This window comes from Hylobates moloch, unplaced genomic scaffold (genome assembly GCF_009828535.3).
Source record: "Hylobates moloch isolate HMO894 unplaced genomic scaffold, HMol_V3 SCAFFOLD_14, whole genome shotgun sequence".
Taxonomy (NCBI): Eukaryota; Metazoa; Chordata; class Mammalia; order Primates; family Hylobatidae; genus Hylobates; species Hylobates moloch.
This window is the reverse complement of record NW_026652289.1, coordinates 72706935-72726365: the sequence shown is the minus strand read 5'-3', so window position 1 is coordinate 72726365 and position 19431 is coordinate 72706935. Positions and strand designations below refer to the sequence as shown.

General features: G+C 48.1%; 2 protein-coding genes across 3 annotated transcripts in view; one reads left to right on the top strand and one right to left on the bottom strand.

The window, feature by feature from the left end:
• The window catches only part of RPAP1 (RNA polymerase II associated protein 1), a 33229-nt gene extending 28954 nt beyond the window's left edge, over nt 1-4275 (bottom strand). The window contains exon 1 of one of the 2 annotated variants that reach the window (XM_032174237.2): nt 4203-4275. The gene's annotated coding sequence lies outside the window, so the exon portion shown is untranslated. Of the gene's footprint in view, nt 1-4170 lie in introns of both variants that reach the window. The other variant, XM_058427512.1, reaches the window with a different exon arrangement.
• A 13829-nt stretch (nt 4276-18104) lies between these two features.
• LOC116481514 (elongin-C) lies at nt 18105-18589 on the top strand. Its single transcript, XM_032174234.3, has 2 exons — nt 18105-18330; nt 18399-18589. The coding sequence occupies exons 1-2, from the start codon at nt 18231-18233 to the stop codon at nt 18587-18589; spliced, it is 291 nt and encodes a 96-aa protein (XP_032030125.1). The 5' UTR covers nt 18105-18230.
• Nucleotides 18590-19431: the final 842 nt, after the last annotated feature.

The following is a 19431-nucleotide window of genomic DNA, read 5'->3' as shown; positions in this document are numbered from 1 at the left end:
TGCACTGTAGGATGTTTAGCAGCATTCCTGGCTTTTACCCACTAGATGTCATCATCAAACCTCCTCCCCTAGTTGTGACAAGTAAAAATGTCTCCAGACATTGCCAAATGTCACCTCAGAAAAAAATCACCCCCAGTTGAAAACCACTGAACCAGACCTTGAAGGATAAGATAGGCCTCCAGCCAGAAGGGAGAGCTGGGCAAAGGTACAGAAGCAGGGAATAGGGCCAGGAAGGTGGCTCATGCCTGTAATCCCAGCACTTTGAGGCTGAGGTGGGTGGATCATTTGAGGTCAGGAATTCAAGACCATCTTGGCCAACATGGTGAAACCCCCATCTCTACTAAAAATACAAAAAAATTAGGCAGGCATTGTGGCGTGTGCCTGTACTCCCAGCTACTTGGGAGGCTGAGGCAGGAGAATGGTTTGAACCCAGGTGGCAGAGGTGGCAGTGAGCCAAGATTGCACCACTGCACTCCAGCTTGGGTGACAGAGCTAGACTCCATCTCGAAAAAAAAAAAAAAAAAAGAAGCAGGGAATAAATATGGTACACGGGAGAACATGATGAAGTTGACCACCTCCTAAAAGTTGAAGGAGGATGAGATGGAGAGGTAGACAAGCTAGATAGCTGGAACTAACAATAGTGCTGAATGAAGGCCAGGCGCAGTGGCTCACGCCTGTAATCCCAGCACTTTGGGAGGCCAAGGCAGGCAGATCACGAGGTCAGGAGATTGAGACCATCCTGGCTAACGTGGTGAAATGCCATCTCTACTAAAACTACAAAAAATTAGCTGGGTGTGGTGGCATGCGCCTGTAGTCCCAGCTACTCGGGAGGCTGAGGCAGGAGAATGGCGTGAACCTGGCAGGTGGAGGTTGCAGTGAGCCAAGATCATGCCACTGCACTCCAGCCTGGGGGGACAGAGCATGAGACTCTATCTCAAAAAAAAAAAGAAAAAAGAAAGTGCTGAATGACACATTTCCTTACTTTTTCTTCATCTACTTCTAAGCCTGATCAGATCTAATAACTAAGCCAGCATTGGAAACACCTCCCAACACAGGGGTTGGGGGCAGGCTAAAAGGGGTAGAAATGGTGAAACAATCACATGACGGTGTGACCTTAAGAACATTATCAAAAAATTTTTTTGACAGTTTACTCTAGGCTGAGCGGTGTACAAGGGGCTGTAAATATAAAGAAATGGGGGTATTGGCCGGGCGCGGTGGCTCACGCTTGTAATCCCAGCACTTTGGGAGGCCGAGGCGGGCGGATCATGAGGTCAGGAGATCGAGACCACGGTGAAACCCCGTCTCTACTAAAAATACAAAAAAATTAGCTGGGCGTGGTGGCGGGCGCCTGTAGTCCCAGCTACTCAGAGAGGCTGAGGCAGGAGAATGGCGTGAACCCGGGAGGCGGAGCTTGCAGTGAGCCGAGACTGCGCCACTGCACTCCAGCCTGGATGACAGAGCGAGACTCCGTCTCAAAAAAAAAAAAAAGAAATGGGGGTAAAATCCAGTCCCTGGGTTCAAGGGGCTTACTGGGGAGACAGAGACCATGCCGAAATGCTGGGTCTTTTAATAATTTCCCACTTCATTATCTCTCTTTGCCCACACAAGTCTAGAAATTCCAAAGGTTTACAGTTTAAATGATGTCTCCAAGATTGTAAAGGTCTTCCTTTGGTCAATGATGTACCCAAATTTGGGGTGAGAGAATATGGTAAACACACATATAAATTTACAAGGCAGTACATCCCAGAGATCAAATTAATCGCATAGAAGATCAGTGCTACACGATTTCAGAGGTGGGAAAAATCCCTAAAGGTTAAAAATAGAGGTCAATATTGAAAGAGAAAACTTAGATAAGTAGAGAACTGAAGGAAGTGGATGAAGTGAGCAAAGACCTGTCTACAAAATTTCATCTTAAATTTGGCATAGAACTTGTATTAAGTACTATTTGTGGCATGACAACAGCAAAGTATACAGATGTGCCTTTTCCTGGGTGGGAGGTAAACAGTGTGAAAATGGACTGCCCAGGCCAGGCGCGGTGGCTCACGCCTGTAATCTCAGCACTTTGGGAGGCCGAGGAGGATGGATCACAAGGTGAGGACATCAAGACCATCCTGGCTAATACGGTGAAACCACGTCTCTACTAAAAATACAAAAAATTAGCCGGGCGTGGTGACGGGTGCCTGTAGTCCCAGCTACTCGGGAGGCTGAGGCAGGAGAATGGCGTGAACCCAGGAGGCGGAGCTTGCAGTGAGCCGAGATGGCGCCACTACACTCCAGCGCGGGCGGCTGTGCCAGACCCCATCTCAAAAAAAAAAAAAAAAAAAAATGGACTGCCTGTGTTCAAATCCAGGCTCTGCCATTTACTAACTGTGTAAGCTTAAGCAAGGTATTTTACTGAAGTTACTGTGCTTGTTTCATCATCTGTAACATGAAGATAACTGTACCTACCTCCGGAATTAATTATGTAGTCTCATACATGAAAGGATATAAATACCATTTATGATTCTTATTATTTATATAGCCAAAGGGCAGATAACCATATCTAATTGTTGGGCAGTCCAGCCAACAAAAAAGGAAAAAGTCTCCCACCCGAGTGCCTACCCAAAGGCCCTAAGGAAGGCTGAACTAGATGAAGTGAGAATCCATAGTACGTTAACAATTCACTCCTGTAAGATTCCACATAAGCAGAAACAATTCCTCCTACTTATCCATGGATTCATGTGACCCAAAAGCAAAGTCCAGCTCACTTCACAGGGTGTGCCATACCTACATCACAAAGAGAGCCAGGGGGGTTATGGGCACCAGTTTTGGAATCAATAGGCCAGAAGTCAAATGCCAGTTCCACTACTTACTAAATGCACTAAATGTGCGAAATTAGGCAAGTTATCTATGCTGTCCTTTTTTTTTTTGAGACAGACTCTCCCTCTTGTTGCCCAGGCTGGAGTGCAATAGCACGATCTCGGCACACTGCAACCTCCGCCTCCTGGGTTCAAGTGATTCTCCTGCCTCAGGCTCCCAAGTAGCTGGGATTACAGGCGCTTGCCACCATGCCCGGCTAATTTTTTTTATTTTTTTAGTAGAGACGGGGTTTCACCATGTTGGCCAGGCTGGTCTCGAACTCCTGACCTCAGGTGATCCGCCCGCCTCGGCCTCCCAAAGTGCTGGGATTACAGGCGTGAGCCACCGTGCGTGGCCTCTATGCTGTCTTCAGTCCCGTTTCCACAACTGTAAAATGTGAGGAACAGGTCCTATATAATAGGAAATGTGTGAGGATTTAAATGACTATGCACGCAAAGCGCCTAGCCCAGTGCCCGTTACTTATATAAATAAACCTCAGTAACAATTATTTTAGTCCTAAGTAGAGCCACCAGTGTGTTTCCCCACAAATCCCAGCGCAGATTTGTCCAGAACCAATCCGTGCTAGAAGTGATAACATTTTCAGTTATTAATAGAATAAGATGGGTTGGCCGGGCGCGGTGGCTCACGCCTGTAATCCTAAAGAGTAATGCCTAAAGAGTAACTCGTAGGCCGGGCGTGGTGGCTCACGCTTGTAATCCCAGCACTTTGGGAGGCCGAGGCGGGTGGATCACGAGGTCAGAAGATCGAGACCACGGTGAAACCCCGTCTCTACTAAAAATACAAAAAATTAGCCGGGCGTGGTGGCGGGCGCCTGTAGTCCCAGCTACTCGGAGAGGCTGAGGCAGGAGAATGGCGTGAACCCGGGAGGCAAAGCTTGCAGTGAGCCGAGATCGCGCCACTGCACTCCAGCCTGGGCGACAGAGCAAGACTCCGTCTCAAAAAAAAAAAAAAAAAAAGAGTAACTCGTAAAAAAAAGTAGTCCTAAAAATGGACCTCTGGGTTTATCCTGGCCTCTGAGGAGTCTCTGGGGCTCTTACATTGCAGCCTATCCTCCAGAGCCAGGATCCAATCCCGAGTCGGGACGCGTGACTGCCCTTACCGCTCAAGTCAAGGGCTCCAGTTAAGCCTCCTGGACCACCCAACTCTACAATGAGGAATCACCCAGTTGCAGCTTTCGCCGCCCGTTGAAGGGCCGTGCCCGAGATCTATGCACAGAGGAGGCCACAGTGGCTCCCTTACAAACCAAAGGCCCGCAGGCAGGTTCCAGCAAAGAAACTGGACACGCTACCCTGGGTCCTCCGCCCAGATCACCTGAAATCCGTCCCTCCAGCCCCGCCACCTACGTGCTCCAGGCCTATCTGGGCGCCGCCATCTTGCCCCGCAGAGGTCGCGTTTCCGCCGCCGCCAGATTCCAGCTTCCGCCCCGCAGCCCAGCCCCGCCTCTCCCGGGTTTATCTCGGAGCATTCTGGGCTTTGCTCGTTCAGCGTGGCGGACTGGTGAGCTCGGTGCTGCACGGCTGGCGGTTTATTACTCCCACGTAAGCTCTATACCATCACCCAGAACACACATCCTTTTTTTTTTTTTGAGGCAGAGTCTTGCTCTGTCGCACAGGCTGGAGTGCTGTGGCGCAATCTTGGCTCACTGCAACCTCCGCCTCCCGGGCTCAAGCGATTCTTGTGCCTCAGCCTCCCGAATAGCTGGGATTACAGGTGCCCGCCACCACGTCTGGCTAATTTTTGTATTTTTAGTAGAGACGGAGTTTCACCATGTTGGCCAAGCTGGTCTCGAACTCCCGACCTTAGGTAATACGCCCACCTCGGCCCCCAAAGTGCTGTGATTACAGGATGCACCACCACGCCTGGCCCACACATCCTTCTGATGTACAGCAGGCACAGCCCCTTCTGCACATACGACACCCCTGGCGGGACAGAGCGTTCCTGAGACGTCCCTCTGCACTCACCAGCCAGTGTTACCACATCCCACATCCCAGCACCCACGCCCACGGCAGCACACAGAAACGTGGACACACACACACACTCCAACGTGACGAATGTGTTTATGGACGAGCTAGAAGGTAACCATGAAAAAGGCCCAAGGAAAGAACACTGCCAGTGTGCACTGCGGAGATAGTGGTGGTGAGAAGAGAGGGAATAAAGCTTCCTTGCTAGCAAGGTTATCTTCTCCAGAATCTTGCCTTTGTTCATCCCACTCTCCCTTCTTGGAAATCCTCCCTCTTTTCCCTGCCACCCCTGTCTCTAAAGGATAACTCTTTAAGGCCTAGCTGGCGTCAACTCTAAAACCTCCTGCCAGCCACGCCTACTCACCGAACTTTCCTTGGAATCACCTGGAATCTTACCGCCTGCACCAGTTGTGTGGTATGCTGAGAACACACTGCCAACTACCAACTGTCACCTGTTACCTTTTCACAGGCATATGTCCTGTTCCCTTGAATAGACTGTCAGTTCCTTGTGGGCACCAGACCTTGTACTTTGCATCTAAATACTGAGCACCCAACATGTTGCCATGCACATAGTAGGACCTTAAGTAAATCATTTCTAGACCGAAGGACATCATGGGGCAGCCAATGTTAGTCCAGTGGCTTTCCAACTTTAGCAGGCACCAGAATCAACTGGAAGCCTTGTTAAACCAGATTGCTGGGGCCGGGCACAGTGGCACATGCCTATAATCCCAGTACTTTGGGAGGCTGAAGCTGACAGATCACCTGAGATCAGGAGTTCGAGACCAGCCTGACCAGCATGGTGAAACCCCATCTCTACTAAAAATACAAAAATTAGCAGGGCATGGTGGTGTCCACCTGTAGTCCCAGCTACTCAAGAGGCTGAGCCAGGAGAATTGCTTGAACCTGAGAAGCGGAGGTTGCAGTGAGCCAAGACGGAACCACTGCACTCCAGATTGGGTCACAGAGCCAGACTCTGTTTCAAACAAAACGAAACAGATTGCTGAGCCTCAATCTTTGAGTTTCTGATTCAGTAGGTTTTTCTTTTTCTCTTTTTTTTTTTTTTTTTTTTTTAAGACGGAGTCTTGCTTTTGTCGCCCAGGCTGAAGTGCAATAGCATGATCTCGGCACACTGCAACCTCCTCCTCCTGGGTTCAAGTGATTCTCCTGCCTCAGCCTCCTGAGTAGCTGGGACTACAGGCGCCCACCACCATGCCCAGCTAACTTTTGTATTTTTAGTAGAGACGGGGTTTCACCATGTTGGCCAGGCCGATCTCAAGCTCCTGACCTCAGGTGATCCACCTACCTCAGCCTCCTAAAGTGCTGGGATTATAGTCATGAGCTACTGCACCTGGCCTGATTCAGTAGGTTTTCTTTTTCTTTTTCTTTTTCTTTTTTTTTTTTTTGTGACAGAGTCTCACTCTGTTGCCCAGGCTGGAGTGCACTGGCGCAGTCTCATCTCACTGCAACCTCCACCTCCCGGGTTCACGCCATTCTCCTGCCTCAGCCTCCCGAGTAGCTGGGACTACAGGCACCCGCCATCATGCCAGGCTAATTTTTTGTATTTTTAGTAGAGACAGGGTTTCACCGTGTTAGCCAGGATGGTCTCGATCTCCTGACCTCGTGATCTGCCTGCCTCAGCCTCCCAAAATGCTGGGATTACAGGCGTGAGCCACTGTGCCCGGCTGATTCAGTAGGTTTCTAATAGAGCCCAAAAATTTGCATTTCTACCAAGTTTCCAGGTGATGCTGCTGGTCCCGCACTACAGCAGATCTATAATCCTCTTGGCTTCAACTACAGCCGTAAATTTCGGCTACTAGGATTTAGTCATCTTGAGGTCCAAAATAGTACTAGACCTGGTCAGAAGTTATGGAGGTAGCGGGATGAGGGAGAGGAACTGGAGCCAAATATGCAGAATGAATGATAGTAGAAAATAATTGTTCACAATGAAATAATGAGATAATGGCTCCTGGCAATGGTGCCACCATGCCCAGCTAATTTTTGTATTTTTAGTAGGGACACGGTTGGACCACGTTGGCCAGGCTGGTCACGAACTCCTGACCTCAGGTGATCTGCCAGCCTCGGCCTCCCAAAATGCTGGGACTATAGGCATAAGCCACCATGCCCAGCTCCAGCATTCTGTTTTAACAAGCCTTCCACTTAATTTTGGTGCCTGCTAAAGTTGGAAAACACACCCAGCCCCATATAAAGTCTTCGTCAACCTTTGACCTAATAATTTTAACAGTCATTGTTTAACAACTAGGTGAAAGGTTGATGCAGATTTTATATGGATGGATCAGGTTGCCATTATATGAACTTACTGATGAATCTTTTCTACTCTTTTGAGATAGGGTCTTGCTCTCTTGCCCAGGCTGGAGTACAATGGTGCAACCTCAGCTCACTGCAGCCTCTGCTTCCCTCTGCTTCCTGAGCTCAAGCGATTCTCCTGCCTCAGCCTCCTGAGTAGCTGGAACCACAGGCCTGAAACAAACGTGGCTAATTCTTGTATTTTTTGTAGTGACAGGGTTTTGCCATGTCACCTAGTCTAGTGTCAAACTCCTGGGCTCTAGTGACTCACCTGCCTCAGCCTCCCAAAGTGCTGGGATTACAGGCATGAGTCACTGCACCAGCCGAGACTATTTATTTATTATTTATTTTATTTTATGTTTTTGAGATGGAGTCTTGCTCTGTTGCCCAGGCTGGAGTGCAGTGGCATGATCTTGGCTCACTGCAGCCTCCGCCTCCTGGGTTCAAGTGGTTCTCCTGCCTCAGCCTCCTAAGTAGCTGTGACTACAGGTGTGTGCCACCGTGCCTGGCTAACTTTTTTTCTTTTTTGTGTGTGACGGAGTTTCGCTTTTGTTGCCTAAGCTGCAGGGCAATGGTGTGATCTCGGCTCACTGCAAACTCTGCCTCCTGAGTTCAAGTGATTCTCTTGCCTCAGCCTCCCAGGTAGCTGGGGTTACAGGCATGCGCCACCACGCCCGGCTAATTTTTGTATTTTGAGTAGAGACAAGGTTTCACCATGTTGACCAGGCTGGTCTCATACTCCTAACTTCAGGTGTTCTACCCACCTCAGCCTCCCAAAGTGCTGGGATTACAGGCGTGAGCCACCGCGTCCAGCCACTTTTTGTATTTTTAGTAGAGACAGGGTTTCACCATGTTGGTCAGGCTGGTCTCAAACTCCTGACCTCAGGTGATTTGCCCACCTCAGCCTCCCAAAATGCTGGGATTACAGGCGTGAGCCACTGCACTGGGCAGAGACTATAACCTATGAAGTGTGGTCTTTGTTTATATCTTCATTTTTGAAACTTTTTTTGAGACTGTTAGGGAATACTGAATATAAACTAGATTTTGTATGATATTAAGGATTTATATATATATTTTTTGAGATAGGATCTTGCTTTGTCACCGAGGCTGGAGTGCAGTGGTGCTGTCATGACTCACTGCAGCCTTGACCTCCTAGGCTCAAGTGATCCTCCCACCTCAGACTCCCAAGTAGCTGGGACCACAGGTGCATGCCACCACACCCAGCCAGGATTTATGAAATTTTTATTGGGTAAGACTATGTTTTTTTCTTTCAAAGACTGGGTGTAGTGGCTCATGCCTATAATCTCAGCACTTTGGTAGGCTAAGGCAGGAGTATTGCTTGTGGCCAGGAATTCAAGACCAACCTGAGCAACATAGGAAGACCCTGTTTCTACAAAAAAATTTTTTTAAATTAGCTGAGTGTGGTGGCACCTATAGTCCTATCGATGCAGCGGCGGGAGAATGGCTTGACCCCAGGAATGTGAGGCTGCAGCAAGCTGTTTGCACCACTGCACCGCAGCCTCAGTGACAGAGCAAGACTTTGTCTCTGAAAAGAATTTTTTGAGACGGAGTGTCGCTCATGTCGCCCAGGCTGGAGTGCAATGGTGCGATCTCAGCTCACTGCAACCTCCACCTCCCAGGTTCAAGCTATTCTCCTGCCTCAGCCTCCTAAGTAGCGGGGATTACAGGTGCCCACGACCACGCCTAGCTAATTTTTGTACTTATAGTAGAGACGGGGTTTCGCCATGTTGTCCAGGATGGTCTCAAACTCCTGACCTCAGGTGATCCGCCTGCCTCAGCCTCCCAAAGTGCTGGGATCACAGGAGTGAGCCACTGTACCTGGCAAAAGAATATATATATATATTTTTTTGAGATGTAGTCTCACTTTGTCGCCCAGGCTGGAGTGCAGTGGCGCTATCTTGGCTCACTGCAAGCTCTGCCTCCCGGGTTCACGCCATTCTGCCTCAGCCTCCTGAGTAGCTGGGACTACAGGCGCCCGCTACCACGCCCAGCTAATTTTTTGTATTTTTAGTAGAGACAGTGTTTCACTGTGTTAGCCAGGATGGTCTTTATCTCCTGACCTCATGATCCACCCGCCTCAGCCTCCCAAAGTGCTGGGATTACAGGCGTGAGCCACCACGCCCGGCTAGAATATTTTTTTTTGAAAAATAAATAATTTTAGAATGGTTTTAGATTTACAGAAAAATTGCAAAAAGTTTCCATTTAACCCACTTTCCCTTATTTACATCTAATATTAATATTGTTATTAGAGTTATTATTATTTTATTTATTTTTTATTTTTTGAGAGAGTCTCACTTCATCCCCCAGGCTGGAGGCCGTCCCATACGATCTCTGCTCACTGCAACCTCCGCTTCCCAGGTTCAAGGGTTTCTTGTGCCTCAGCACCCCAAGTAGCGAGGGCTACAGGCCTGCCCCACCACGCCAGGCTAATTTTTGCATTTTTAGTAAAGACAGGCTTTGTTGGCCAGATTGCTTTCAAACTCCTGACCTCAGTTGATCTGCCCACTTCAGCCTCCCAAAGTGCTAGGATTACAGGCATGAGCCATGGTGCCCAGCCCTGTTGTTAAATTATTGACAAATATTGATAGATTGTTGCCAACAAAAGTCTATACTATATTCACATTTCCTCAATTTCCCTCATGTCTTGTTTCTTGTTTCTTTCTTTCTTTTTTTTTTTTTTTTTTGAGATAGAGCCTCGCCCTGTTGCCCAGGCTGGAGTGCAGTGGCGCGATCTCGGCTCACTGCAACCTCTGCCTCTCAGGTTTAAGTGATTCTCCTGCCTCAGCCTCTGCAGTAGCTGGGACTACAGGTGCCCGTTACCAGGCCTGGCTAATTTTTTGTATTTTTAGTAGAGACGGGGTTTCACCGTGTTAGCCAGGATGGTCTCGATCTCCTGACCTCGTGATCCACCCGCCTCGGCCTCCCAAAGTGCTGGGATTACAGGCGTGAGCCACCGCGCCCGGCCATTGTTTCTTTTCTAGGATCACATAAAAGATACCACATTACATTTATTTTTATGTATGTATTTATGTATGTATGTATGTATTTATTTTTTGAGACAGAGTCTTGCTCTGTCGCCTAGGCTGGAATGCAGTGGTGCAGTCTCAGCTCACTGCAACCTCCACCTCCCAGGTTCAAGAGATTCTCCTGCCTCAATCTCCCGTGTAGCTGAGCTTACAGGCACCCACCGCCATGTCCTGTTAATTTTTGTATTTTTCGTAGAGACAGCGTTTCACCACGTTGGTCAGGCTGGTTTCGAACTCCTGACCTCAAGTGATCCGTCAGCCTTGGGCTCCCAAACTGCTAGGATTGCAGGCATGAGCCATCATGCTGGACCTTTATTTATTTTTGAGACAGGGTCTCCTCTGTTGCCCAGGCTGGAGTGCAGTGGCACAATCACAGTGTACCACAGCTTCAACCTCCTGGGCTCAAGGTATCCTCCTACCTTAGCCTCCCAAGTAGCTGGAACCACAGGTGTGTGCCATCAGGCTTGGCTAATTTTTTATTTTTATTTTTGTAGAGACAGAGTTGCCATGTTGCCCAGGCTGGTCTTGAACTCCCAGCCTCAAGGGATCCTCCCATCTCGGCCTACCAAAGTGTTGGGATTACTGGTGTGAGCCACTGTGCCAGACCTACATTACATTTAGTTGTCAAGTCCCCTTAGGCGCCTCTTGGCTATAACAATTTCATAGACTTTTTATATTTTTGATGACTTTTACAGAGTGGAGTAATACTGGTAGGGTGTTTTGTAGAATGGCCCTCAGTTGGAGGCCTGGCATGGTGGCTCATGTGTGTAATCCCAACACTTTGGGAGGCCAAGGTTGGTGGATCACTTGAGGTCAGGAATTTGAGATCAGCCTGGCCAACATGCTGAAACCTTGTCTCCACTAAAAACACAAAAAAATTAGCCAGTGGTGGCACATGTCTGTAACCCAGCTACTTGGGAGGCTGAGGCAGGAGGATCCATTGAATCTGGGAGGTGGAGGTTGCTGAGATTGTGTCATTGCACTCCAGCCTGAGCAACAGAGTGAGAGTCTGTCCTCTCAATTAGATTTGTCTGATGTTTGCTCGATTGGGTTATAGGTTTTTGAGAGAAGAGCTTAGGCGGTGGCTCATCCAAAAAAAAAAGACCACAGGTTAACCTGCCAATTTTATTACATCCTGTTAAGGGTACCTACTATCAACATGTCTTATCACTAATGGTATTAACCTTAATCACCGGCTGAGGTAATGTTTGTCAAGTTTCTCCACTGTAAAGTTATGCTTTCACCCCTGCTTTTCATACTGTACTCTTTGGAAGGAAGTCACTATGTGCAGATCACAATAAGTGGGCAGTCGTGCTCTGCCTCCACGTGGGTGGAGCGCCTACATACATTATTTGGAATTCTTCTGCATGGAAGAGGTCTGTGTTCCCCATTGATTGATTGATTGATTGATTATTATTATTTTGAGACAGAGTCTGGCTCTGTTACCCAGGCTGGAGTGCAATGGCGTGATCTCAGCTCACTGAAACCTCTGCCTCTTTTTTATGGCAATTCTCCTGCCTCAGCCTCCCAAGTAGCTGGGATTACAGGCACCCACCAACACACCTGGCTAATTTTTTGTATTTTTAGTAGAGACGGGGTTTCACCGTGATGGCCAGGCTGGTCTCAAACTCCTGACCTCAGGTGATCCACCCCTGTCAGCCTCCCAAAGTGCTAGGATTACAGGCGTGAGCCACTGCACCCGGCCCCCATTGATTTATTTATTAATATAGATACAGGCTTTTATACATTGGGTTATGATTCAATACTATTTTATTTTATTTATTTACTTTTTGAGACAGAGTATCGCTCTTTTGCCCAGGCTGGAGTGAAGTGGTGCAATCTCAGCTCACTGCAACCTCCAGCCCCTGGGTTCAAGCGATTCTCTTGCCTCAGCCTCCCAAGTAGCTGGGATTACAGGCATGTGCCACTGCACTCAGCTAATTTTGTATTTTTAGTAGAGATGTGGTTTGGTTTCACCATATTAGCCAGGCTGACCTCGAACTCCTGACCTCAAGTGATCCACCCGCCTCAACCTCCCAAAGTGCTAGGATTACAGGTGTGAGCCACCACACCCAGCCAATACTGTTTTATTTTGTTGCTCAAATTTTTTCACCTCTCCAGTGACCTTTTACTATACTCCGTCGGGGTGTGTGTGTGTGTGTGTGTATTTCCTTACGTTCTGGCATTACAAGAAAGTAAGGAAATAGCTCTTCTTGTATATTTCCTGCCCCAATCCTAGAATCAGTCATTTCTTCAAGGACTCTTGAAGAAGTTATTAGAGAATAACTGTTATTGGAGAATGGTATTAGAAACCAAGATCTGGGCCAGGCACAGTGGCTCACACTTGCAATCCCAACACTTTGGGAGGCCTAGATGGGAGGACAGCCAGAGGCCAGGAGTTTGAGCTAATTTTTTTTTTTTTTTTTGAGACGGAGTCTCGCTCTGTCGCCCAGGCTGGAGTGCAGTGGCGCGATCTCGGCTCACTGCAAGCTCCGCCTCCCGGGTTCACGCCATTCTCCTGCCTCAGCCTCTCCGAGTAGCTGGGACTACAGGTGCCCGCCACCACGCCCGGCTAATTTTTTTGTATTTTTAGTAGAGACGGGGTTTCACCGTGGTCTCGATCTCCTGACCTCGTGATCCGCCTGCCTCGGCCTCCCAAAGTGCTGGGATTACAAGCGTGAGCCACCGCGCCCGGCCGAGGCCAGGAGTTTGAGATCAGCTTGGTCAACAAAGGGAGACCCTCATCTCTAATAATAATAATAATATTAAACCAAGATCTGCGTGGTAAGTATGCTCATTGCTACTGGGGTGTCTTCCTTTTTGGCCCTTCTCAACTGACAGAGTAAGTGAATATATGTATGTATACTACAGCATACACACATATTTATAACTTTCTCTATGTAATCATCTGTATATATGGGTCAGTTTTGTTTTTTTTTTTTGAGACGGGGTCTCGCTGTGTTGCCCAGGCTGGAGTGCAGTGGTGCAATCTCGGCTCAGTGCCAGCTCCGCCTTCTGGGCTCGTGCCATTCTCCTGCCTCAGCCTCCCAAGTAGCTGGGACTACAGGTGCCCGCCACCAGGCCCGGCTAATTTTTTGTATTTTTAGTAGAGACGGGGTTTTACCATGTTAGCCAGGATGATCTCGGTCTCCTGACCTCGTGATCCGCCCGCCTTGGCTCCCAAAGTGCTGGGATTACAGGCGTGAGCCACTGTGCCCGGCCAGGTCAGTTTTTTTTTTTTTTTTAAGTCTACCTGTTACAGATATATATTATAATATTTATAGCTGAAATTATATGGCTAAGATTTTCTTTTAAAAACTTCAGCAATCCAGCTGGGAGTGGTGGCTCACGCCTGTAATCCCAGTACTTTGGGAGGCTGAGGCAGGTGGATCACGAGGTCAGGAGATCGAGACCATCCTGGCTAACAGGGTGAAACCCTGTCTCTACTAAAAATATAAAAAATTAGCCAGCTGTGGTGGCGGGCACCTGTAGTCCCAGCTACTCAGGAGGCTGAGGCAGGAGAATGGCGTGAACCCAGGAGGCGGGGCTTGCAGTGAGCTGAGATAGCGCCACTGCACTCCAGCCTGGGCAACAAAGCAAGACTCCGTCTCAAAAACAAAACAAACAAACAAAAAAAAAATTCAGCAACCTCTGGTTGTCTAGTGGTTAGGAATAAAAGTTGAAGAAAAAAAAAAACCTCCAGCAAAACAGCAAACTAGGACAATGAAATACAATTGACTAAGATAATCATTGAAGGAGGATGCCAGGTACACTGGGGATTCACTCATTATACTGTTCTCTCTACTTGCATGTATGTTTGAAATATTCCGCTGGGCATGGTGGCTCACGCCTGTAATCCCAGCACTTTGGGAGGCCAAAGCGGGCGGATCACAAGGTCAGGAGTTCAAGACCAGCCTGGCCAATATGGTGAAACCCCATCTTTACTAAAAATACAAAAATTAGCTGGGCATGGTGGCATGTGCCTGTAGTCCCAGCTACTCGGGAGGCTGAGGCAGAAGAATCGCTTGAACCGGGAGGCCGAGGTTGCAATGAGCTGAGATAGCACCACTGCACTCCAGCCTGGGTGACAGAGCAAGACTCAGTCTTAAAAAAAAAAAAAAAGAAAGAAAAAGAAATATTCCATAATACAAAATAATATGACTGGGCGCAGTGGCTCATGCCTGTAATCCCAACACTTTGGGAGGCCGAGGTGGGCAGATCACAAGGTCAGGAGTTCGAGACCAGCCTGGCCAACGTGATGAAACCCTGTCTCTACTAAAAATACAAAAATTAGCTGGGCATGGTGGCACGAGCCTGTAATCCTAGCTACTCAGGAGGCTGAGGCAGGAGAATCGCTTGAGCCTGGGAGGCAGAGGTTGCAGTGAGCTGAGATCGTGCCACTGCACTCCAGCCTGGACAACAGAGTGAAACTCTGTCTCAATAAATAAATATGCACATACATACATACATACATAAAATAAGAAAATAGAGCCAGAAAAGCCTCACCGACCAGGCTGCAGTTAAAGAGGGTCAAATAGAGAAAGACAGCCAGCCAGCTACAAGGCATTAACACACATGCACATACAGGCACACACACAAGCATACATACACGCACATGCATACACACACATATACATACAGATGCACACACACATACAGGCACACACACATTCACACATACCCATACACACACAAAACTCTTTCTCCCACGGCCATCCTTAGGTGAAATTTTGAAGATGAAAGTTTTTCTTCCATGTTTGGACCCATCTGCCCTTTCAGAAACCCCAACCTTATTGCTCTACTGCTTCCTAAATCTGCTTTTGGAGGGAAATCTGATCATTTGAAATATTTCCTGTGACTGAAAGTCAAAGTGTGGTCCTCTTAGGAATTTATATTTCTGTGTCATCTTCGATGGGGCAAGAAGTTGCATTGTTTCTGGCTTAGGAATTTCAGGCAGTGGGTGTTTGACAGGGACAGCAACAATCCCCAGCACATGTGGAATTACACATATAGGTAATGTTTCTACCAGTCCCAGAGGCTTCTGTAAGGTGAGGAACACAGTCTGTGGCCTGCCCCATCCTCCCATCCCATCCCTTGAGTGGAACTTGCCCACTCTCACCTCTTTTTTTTTTTTTTTTGAGACAAGATCTCGCTCTGTTACCCAGGCTGGAGTGCAGTGGCACCATCTCAGCTCACTGCAGCCTCCACCTCCCGGGCTCAAGTGATCCTCCCACTTCAGTGTCCCAAGTAGCTGGAACTACAGGCATGCGCCACCACATCTGGCTAATTTTTGTATTTTTGGTAGAGACAGGGTTTCACCATGTTGGCCAGGCCGGTCTTGAACTCCTGATCTCAGGTGATCTGCCCGCCTCAGCCTCCCAAAGTGCTGTGATTATAGGTGGGAGCCATCATGCCCGAGCAACTTTCATCTCTTGAGACAGTAGTTGGGAAAGGACAGGTCTTTGGTTATACGACCGGTGAGACTGTCATGACCCTGCAGCTCACCATGGTTTCCTCTTGTTTCCCCCACTTTAGGGGTGGGGCAGGAGGCCTTAACTCTGAAAAAGCTGAAACAGGTGCTTTTTGACACTGCTGGAAGTTGGTAGCAGAGTGCCCTGCTTCTGTGGACAGTGGTTTTTATCTCCAGGTTTGTCTTCATCTTCTCTGGATCCTTGGCCTCCTTGAACAGTTCTGGGTCATAAAAGGCTGAGAGTAGGCAGAGACTTATTTTACTAGATTAGTGAGATGCTGTGCCCAACCTAGTCCCATCCATAATAAGGGGCTGCCACTGGCCCTTCCTCTCACTCAGTCTTCCTCCACCCCTGCAGCCCCTTCTTACTCCTCTGGAATAGAGTATAGCTGCCTCTGGTTCTGTTATAAGGACAGGAACTCCTGGGACAGCTACTCCCGCATTAGGTCAAAAACATTTCCTGTTGATTTGATTAGTTTCCTTCCAAACAATGCATTTATGGAAGAAGAAGAGCTTTTGCAGGCATGCATTTGCACAGGCAGCCAACCTCCTCCAGTCACACACAGACACACACACACACACCTCCACACCCACACGCACACGCACACACTTTCTTCTCATCCGCCCACAAAGCATCAGTCACATTTAGAATTTGCACAAATGCACACCCTCATACATCACAATGCACACCCTCTCATCCACCTACACGTCTCTTCCACAAAATCACACCTGCTCACATACCCTTAGAAGCACATTCCTATACGGTGCCCAGAGAGAGAAAGGTGGGGGAGATAAGCAAGGAGAATGGGTTATAAGGGCTCAGGAGGTCAAACCTCTGTAGGAGCTGAAAAGTCAGAAGACCAGGACCCCCCACTCCTCTCTGCCCTTTTTTTTTTCTTTTCTTTTTTTTTTTTTTGACATGGAGTCTTGCTCTGTCACCCAGGCTGGAGTGCAATGGCGCAATCTCGGCTCACTGCAACTTCCGTCTCCCAGGTTCAAGTGGTTCTCATGACTCAGCCTCCTGAGTAGCTGGGATTACAGGCACCCACCACCACATCCAGCTAATTTTTGTATTTTTAGTAGAGATGAGGTTTCACCATGTTGGCCAGGCTGGTATCGAACTCCTGACCTCATGATCCGCCCGCCTAGGCCTCCCAAAGTGCTGGGATTACAGGTGTGAGTCACAGCTCCTGGCCTCCTCTCTGCCCCTGTAAGTAGAAATACTATGGCTGGGAAGGTGGCTCATGCCTGTAATCCCAGCACTTTGGGAGGCGAAGGTTGCAGTGAGCCGAGATCGTGCCATTGCACTCCAGCCTGGGTGACAAAGTGGGACTCCGTCTCAAAAAAAATAAAAACAAAAAGAAATACTATGAATTGAGAGAGATTTAGAATTAGGGGTAGGGGAAGCAGGAACTCAGGGCCCCCGTCCCACACAGAAAGTGTGCTGCCCCTGTGACAGTGATGTATCTCAGGCTGGTGGCTGAGGTGGGAAGTTTGTCAAGGCTGTAAGTGGCATCCATCACATGTCTGAGAAGCCCATTTTGACCAGTAGAAAAGGATGGCCTTTAGGGTGGGGTTCCCTATCAACTCAGGAAATGGTGGGGAGGGAATGAAGAGAGATAAGGAAGTAAAAGGCTGGGTTGGGCTCTGTATCCAACATCCTCTAGAATGAATCTTACTAATGTCAGCCGGAATCAAGAGGAGGAGGCTCCCCTTCACTGGAAACTTGAAGTCCCCCTCAGAGAAAAGGCGGGAGAGAGGGCTTGGAAAAGTAGCAGCCCAGGCAATTCTGCCTTCGGCCCCAGACTATTGTCTGCCTGCCCTGACTCAGCCCAAACTCAGAAACTGTGGATTCTGGAAAGCAACAAGACTTTTCCTTTGGGAAAGTGTCCTGAAGCTGACCCACAGTGCTCAAGAAAATTGGCAGAGAGCCCAGGCACAGTGGCTCACACCTGTAATCCCAGTATTTTGGGATGTCAAGGTGGGCGGATTACCTAAGGTCAGGAGTTTGAGACCAGCCTGGCCAATGTGGTGAAACCCTGTCTCTACTAATAATACAAAAATGAGCAGAACATGGTGGTGGGCACCTGTAATCCCAGCTACTCATGAGGCTGTGGCAGAAGAATTGCTTGAACCCATGAGGTGGAGGTTGCAGTGAGCCAAGATCGCACCATTGCACTCCAGCCTGGATGACAAGAGTGGAACTTCATCTAAAAAAAAAAAAAGAAGAAGAAGGAGAAGAAGAAGAGGAAGAGGAAGAAGAAGAGAAGAATAGGAGGAGGAGGGGGGGGGAGGGGAAGGGGAAGTGGAAGGGAAAGGGGAAGAGAGGGAGAGGGAGAAGAAGAAGGAGAAGAAGAAGAGGAAGAGGAGAAAGAGGAAGAAGAAGAAGGAAGAAGGAAGAAGAAAGAAGAAGAAAATAATTGGCAGAGAGATCAGTGAAACAGAGACAGAGGAGATGGAAGTGAGTGACACACTCTGCATCCTCGCCTCACCAGGAAACTACTAAAGTTCCTGGGGAAGCAAAGTAGAATTTCATAAGAACAAAATGGAGAGGAGAAAACCTATGGTGGCTGTGAAGGCCCTGATGCCATGTATGTCAAATTGATATCATCTGATGGCCATGACTTTATTGTAAAAAGAGAACATGCATTAACATCAGGCACGATAAAAGCCATGTTGAGTGGCCCAGGCGTTTTATGGGTTTGGCTCTTAAATTTAGGTCTTTGGTCTTAAGTTAATTTTTGTTTACGCTGTGAGGTCAGTTTGCTGAGAACGAAACCAATGAGGTCTATTTTAGAGAGATACCTTCACGTGTGCTATCAAAAGTACGCCTGTATTTTACCTACAAGGTTCGCTACACAAACAGCTCCACCGAGATTCCCGAATTCCCAATTGCACCTGAAATTGCACTAGAACTGCTGATGGCTGCGAACTTCCTAGATTGTTAAATAAAATAAATTACAATAAGCTGTTAACTCTTTTCAGTATTTAATACCTGTAGTTCAGTTAGTAACTTTTTCATATATAGCATGTTGCCTTTATGCAGTTTAACTATATAAAGTTCATTGCAAAGCAGATTATCTTCTTTTTTTTGCATAGCAATCAAAGTTGAAATTTGTTTCCTACATCAAAAAATTAAGGACATTTTCACAAACTGAGAAATAAACAAATATGCCAATTAAAAAAAAAGAAACAGAGACAGAGATATCTGGCCCCTGCCATCCATGTCTTGACAGTGCCTCATGAGTCTCTCCTCCTGCTGCCGCCTGGGGGCGCCCCCAGCTGGGTCTCAGGCTGCTGCCAGCACTGCTGTTGTTATCATTAGTGTAATTAATAAACAAGCACTGCTGGGGCCAAGTGGAAGAAGCGGCAGGCCCCTGCTGCTCAGGAGAATCTCTGAAAAGATCCAGTGAGCCTGCTGCAACCGGAGCTGAGTGGCTGGTCCCTCCTCTCCACCCAGGACCTCTGGAGGGGATGTGGGGTGGGCTTCCCCCTGGAGGGAAGGGCAAGGGGAGGAGCACACTTGGTAGGCTCGGTTTAGAACCAGCTCTGCATGTGCCTGACAGGATGTCTGTGGGCAAGGCCACCCCCGTGATTACTGGTTGTTGGGCAGGCTCTGAAGCAATTATTCATTCATTTAACAGGCATCTGCCTATTTATTTATCGAAAGCCTACTGTGTGCAAGGTGGTCTACTAATAATAGCTAATGTTTGACTGGACAGTGTGACGACAGAGCAAACTTTCACACTGGGTCCTGGGAAAAGGGGTAGAAGCAGGGGAAGCAACTAGG